We start from the raw sequence: 6,000 nt of genomic DNA, 5'->3' as shown, positions 1-6,000 counted from the left end.
TAGTTGACATGTAGTTGCAAAGTTACTTACAGTCAACAGAATGTCTACAGAGGACCATAAATATAAAGTGTCATCAACAATAGAAGTCTATGTCCTCATTAGGTATCTTAGTAAAAGTGTGTGTGTGTGCTTGTGTGTGACTGTGGTTAGCATCACCCCCCCCTACCCCCTTCCCGAGACCTCCCATCTCAGGTGCTAAAATGTGGTGGTTATGGACCCCACAGAGGGGTATAAATAGGACTCTCTTCCTATGGAGAGACACAGTGTTTTATATGAGCACCAAGTGACTGAGATCCAGCCAGGCACTCTTAGATAGAGAGCCTGGAAGACATCCGCACTCAAAAACGCACTAGGCCTCCCTTGTGCCCCCATGCGGAAAGGCCCCAGGGGAGAATTCGCCAGCTGAGCCTCAAAAACAAGGTAGGACAACCCAGCTGACTGACAGACTGAATGCTCTCAGCTGTTTGTGTGTATGCGTGTCTCAATAGTTCACTTCAGAGCTGATAGCTGGAGAGACCCAGTGTGCAAACACAAGCTGAGAGGGAGAAAAAGAAAAAGAGAAAGAGAGAAAATGCCAGCATGTACTCGCCATGGGAGTGTTATGGTAAGCATTTGTTGATTTATTGATCAGGAAAGAGGACCGTTTTACATTCTCGCGGATGGGATGAGAGCGGAGCGTCACATCGTGACACAGTTGTTTTGAGAGTCTGCAAGGGTTTGACAGCCACTACTAGTCCAAGTGATGTGACTTCTGAGGTAGTCCTTGTTTTTATTTGTGTGTTTATGCAGATCACCACACTCGGGGAGTGACATGGTTGAAACACAGGATAGAATCTGATTCACAGGGAATGGCTGGCATTACAATTTCCCTTCATCAGACTTCAGTCAGTGGCTGTGCATCATAAGACTTGCCTCTCTCTCTTTCTCTCGAGTAATCCATTAAATGCCAGCATGCTCCTCCATGGACTTAAACTTTGGGTTCAGCACAGTGAATGACTATTATAACTGATTGACAGCCCTAGAGGTGTCCATTTAGCAAACTCTTGGTACCTGAGAAAGATGAGGGGCAAAAAATTAAATGAAAGATGAGGGATAGAAAAAAGGACATGGTGGGTCCCTGAGCGGGAGTGTTAGGGAGGAGAGAAATTAAGTTTTCAGCAGCAGATCGATTTCTGAATGCTTGTCTCATGCATTTTACAGAGGCGCTAAATGCCACTTATGGTATAATGCTGTACTCCGGGTCAGAGCAAAGCTCTCCCGTTTGGGCTAGGATTTCAGGGCCGCTTTTAACAAACTACGCTTGTAGACCTAAGTAAATCTGCCTGATTGTGTCACAGCCTTGGAAATAATGTTGTTTTGCTCTTCTTTTGTGGATTTGTAAGCCACAAATCCCCCCGTTTTCTATTACACCTAAGAAAATTCCTTGGCAGCCAAGCTAATCTCGTAGTCTCATAAACTCTTGATTCATAAATAATTAATCTTATTCCTTCTCATTTTCTTTTCTCGTTCTTGAAAGCAGCTGAGACTAAGCTGACGCCATGGAGAAAGGGAGGTGGAGTTCTGAAGATGCTCCCAGAGCCTCCATGCCTGACGAACTGTCACATCCTAAGTTTTCGGAATGGAAGTTTAAGCTCTTTCGGGTTAGGTCCATGGAGAAGGCCCCTCTGCCTAATGAAACACCGGTGGAGAAGGAAAACCAGCCTGAGGTAGCAATGGAGGTGGCAGGCTCTCCAGGCAGTGTTATGAAGCTCTGTTTTGGAGGGAAGAGTAAGGAAAACATGGAGAGTGCTCGAGGGAGAGTGGACCTTAAGCTGCAGGAAATTGATACACATATGAATCTTCTCAAGTGAGTCTAATTATAATATTGAGTCAATTGTGTGAATTCTGAATGTTGTTTTAATTTGTGCACATTTGGAACATGACAAGATTAATTTACTTGTGTCTTTGGCAGATGCCTGTGTCGCCTTTGTGGCCTTTCAATACGGAAGGCTAAAGGTCCGTCACATGAAGTCCAGGGAGACTTGGAAGAGTCCAGTCAGTGTGCCTTGCGTAGGATGGGCTGCAAGTTTCTGACCTGGCCGGAAGTGATCTTGAAGGTCTTCAAGGTGGATGTGACAACCGACATGGAGACGGTGCATCCATCTTTGTTTTGTCGAAGATGCTGGACTGCTGCCATGAGGGGAGGAGGTTTCTGTTCTTTCACTAGGACCCAGATCCCAGACTGGAAGCCCCACACCTCCAACTGCGACCTCTGCTTTCCTAAGAAGAGCTCTTTTCAGCGAATAGGAAGGAAGCGGGCTAAACCACTTAAAAGTGCACACAGCCTTCCAAAGAGAATCAAAAGGGACTCCTCAGAATTCTCAGGGGCCAATAGAGTGTGGAGAAAGACCATAGAGAATACTGCGGGATCAGGTGGGAAAGAATGGTTAAAACTCAATGAAGCATGCAACGACTGGGTCCGAATGGACTCCTTTAGGGAACACTGCCTCAACCACTACCATGAAAAAGAGTCTCAGGAAGAGCAAACATCTTCAGAGCAGAATATTGATGGTTACTTGCCGGTCAACAAAGGTGGGCGTCCTCGACAGCACCTGTTGTCACTGACCCGTCGGGCTCAAAAACACAGGCTGAGAGATTTGAAGAACCAGGTGAAGGTGTTTGCTGAAAAGGAAGAAGGAGGGGATGTGAAGTCAGTCTGTTTGACGCTCTTCCTTCTGGCGTTGAGAGCTGAGAATGAACACAAACAAGCAGATGAACTGGAAGCTATGATGCAAGGTACTGCCAAGAAACATATCACCCACAATATGTGACTGTCAAAGCAGTCGTTGTCAGACAAATACAACTGGAATGAACAGATAATGCATTATTGACTTACTCACATAAGCTTGGGAGCCAACAAGAATAAGAATATATAACATTTTTACAATCTAATATATGGCATAATTATTTGTTTTCTAGAATGAACTAGTCTAATTTTCACTGCCTGACTGCAGATAATTGTACTCATTTTTCATAGAACAACATCTTTAACATGTAATTTTACACAATTATGTTCACATTTACTACCTGCAATAGATGCACAAAATGAATTGAACACGTCCACAAGGTTATCTACACAACAAAAATGAATTAATTCTTTTCTTACATGCCTCACTGTCAATTTAAATAGAATAATCACCACTTTACTGAATATGTGTGTGTGTGTACGTCCACATGTGAGACTCAATACACAATAACAATTCTTGTAAAGAGCTTGTTAGGATGAAAACAACATCAGTAGCCCTTGTATCTGCAAATGACATAGATACTGTCTTCGGCCCCAGGGGAACAGGGCCCAGCTGGTGCCTGTTTTCATCATCAGCCAATAGATCAGTATTTCCAGCCCAGCTGAGTCACCTCTCTTCTAACTTAAGCATTAATAATCTTGCTAATCTAGAACAATTAGGACATATTACATGCTGCAATTACAATCAGAATTCCAGATATGCTAGCGCTCATTTGATAGTGCTTTGAAATCAGTCCACAAACATACATAGGCACATAATCACACATTCAGGCTCACATTTTTTGAGTTTATTCTGGATAAACAGTTATATGTATTCAAACTTCTGATTCTGTCTCACACAGTTTTGTTTTCCCTCTGTATTCTCTTTCAGGCAGGGGATTTGGGCTGCATCCTGCAGTGTGTTTGGCTATAAGGGTAAACACCTTCCTCAGCTGCAGTCAGTACCACAAGATGTACCGCACTGTAAAGGCCACTAGTGGTCGCCAGATATTCCAGCCCCTGCACACTCTACGTAATGCCGAGAAAGAGCTTCTTCCTGGGTTCCACCAGTTTGAGTGGCAGCCAGCTTTAAAAAATGTTTCCAGCTCCTGGGATGTGGGCATCATTGATGGCCTCTCTGGTTGGACAACCTCTGTTGACGATGTCCCTGCGGACACTATCTCCAGAAGATTCCGTTACGATGTGGCACTCGTTTCTGCATTAAAAGATTTGGAGGAGGACATAATTGAAGGACTGAGAGAGAGGGAGCTGGATGACAGCATATGCACCTCCGGTTTTACCGTTGTGGTGAAAGAATCATGTGATGGTATGGGAGATGTCAACGAGAAGCATGGATCTGGTCCAGCGGTTCCTGAGAAGGTAGTGAGGTTTTCCTTCACAATCATGTCCATCTCCATCCGAGTTGAGGGTGAAGATGATGGCATCACCATCTTTCAGGAACAAAAGCCAAACTCTGAGCTCTCCTGCAGACCTTTGTGCCTCATGTTTGTGGATGAGTCCGACCATGAGACCCTGACGGCCATCTTGGGACCTGTGGTAGCAGAGCGGAAAGCCATGACGGAAAGTCGGCTTATTTTATCGGTTGGTGGTCTGCTACGATCCTTTAGGTTCTTCTTCCGGGGCACAGGCTATGATGAGAAGATGGTTCGTGAAATGGAAGGCCTAGAAGCATCAGGCTCCACTTATATATGCACACTCTGTGACTCAACCCGAGCTGAAGCGTCTCAGAACATGGTGCTACATTCCATCACACGTAACCACGATGAAAATCTTGAGCGCTACGAGATCTGGAGGACAAATCCTTTCTCAGAGTCTGCTGATGAGCTTCGTGACCGGGTCAAAGGTGTTTCTGCCAAGCCTTTCATGGAGACCCAGCCTACTCTAGATGCCCTGCACTGTGACATTGGCAATGCTACTGAATTCTACAAGATCTTTCAGGATGAGATTGGCGAAGTCTACCAGAAGAGCAATCCGAGCCGAGAGGAACGCCGTCGTTGGCGGTCAACCCTGGACAAACAGCTTAGAAAGAAGCTGAAACTCAAGCCTGTGATGAGGATGAATGGAAACTATGCTCGTCGGCAAATGACACGTGAAGCTGTGGAGGTGGTCTGTGAGCTGGTTCCTTCTGAGGAACGGCGTGAGGCACTACGAAAACTGATGGACCTCTACGTCCAGATGAAGCCTGTGTGGCGTTCCACCTGTCCCTCCCGAGACTGCCCTGATCAACTCTGTCAATACAGCTACAACTCTCAGCAATTTGCTGATCTGCTTTCCACCACATTTAAGTACCGCTATGATGGAAAAATCACCAACTACCTCCACAAGACTCTGGCCCATGTTCCTGAGATTGTCGAGAGAGACGGGTCTATTGGAGCATGGGCCAGTGAAGGCAATGAGTCTGGGAACAAGCTGTTCAGACGTTTTCGGAAGATGAATGCAAGGCAGTCCAAAATGTTTGAACTTGAAGATATACTTAAACACCACTGGCTGTACACCTCCAAGTATCTTCAGAAGTTTATGGAGGCTCACAAGAATTCAGCAAAAGCAATGCAGGCCACATTCAACCCAGAAGAGATCCCAGATGAAGTTGACATGCCTCTTGAAGTCCCAGATTTTTGAACTTTTCTTTGATTGACTTTCTTTAATGGACCCTTTTTCTTGCTAATGAAAAAATTAAGTAATTGATTTTATTTCTTGAGATGAGATTTAATATCACGTGTAATGGCTTTATTATTCACTTCATAATTTTTTTTTTTAAAGCCAGTGCATAAACGTGAGCTAAATTGTTTTATGGCAGAGATAAAATTGTATGGGCAGTCTTTTTTTCTCCCCAGCTTTTAGAGGCAAATTGTCTGTGTTTTATCTCTTGCTGCTTGTGAAATATGAGGGATTTTATTGTATTGCCAGGATGTGACACCTTCACGAATTCATACAGAAGGGTTATTTATGAAAACGTATGAGGGAGTTGTAAGTCACTGAAATTGTGTTAAAGGAGCCCCACATTTACGATGGCTATATTAATATATCACACAGGACAAAGACAAAATGAAATTAGGAAACACAAATTGTCTTCTTTGCAGAAGGTCTAAAGAAAAAGGGGTTATTTTAGCAGTGCAGTATTTTGATGGTTTTCAACTGGTCCACAAATGACTATGAACACCCATAGACACTATGCTACAGCATTTGCACATTTACATACATTTACCCCATAATCT

The 6,000-nt window shown here is 44.1% G+C and overlaps 1 protein-coding gene across 1 annotated transcript; it reads left to right on the top strand.

Moving 5' to 3' along the window:
- Positions 1 to 1,538: 1,538 nt before the first annotated feature.
- Positions 1,539 to 5,404, top strand: LOC107720765 (V(D)J recombination-activating protein 1-like). The gene is made up of 3 exons (XM_016528590.1): positions 1,539 to 1,846; positions 1,952 to 2,775; positions 3,657 to 5,404. The coding sequence occupies exons 1-3, from the start codon at positions 1,539 to 1,541 to the stop codon at positions 5,402 to 5,404; spliced, it is 2,880 nt and encodes a 959-aa protein (XP_016384076.1).
- The last annotated feature ends 596 nt before the right edge of the window (positions 5,405 to 6,000 follow it).

The sequence above is a fragment of the Sinocyclocheilus rhinocerous genome, unplaced genomic scaffold (assembly GCF_001515625.1).
Source record: "Sinocyclocheilus rhinocerous isolate Xijiao unplaced genomic scaffold, SAMN03320098_v1.1 scaffold1022, whole genome shotgun sequence".
In the NCBI taxonomy this organism is placed as follows: Eukaryota; Metazoa; Chordata; class Actinopteri; order Cypriniformes; family Cyprinidae; genus Sinocyclocheilus; species Sinocyclocheilus rhinocerous.
Note: the sequence above shows the minus strand (reverse complement) of the source record. Positions and strands in the feature narration are given on the sequence as shown.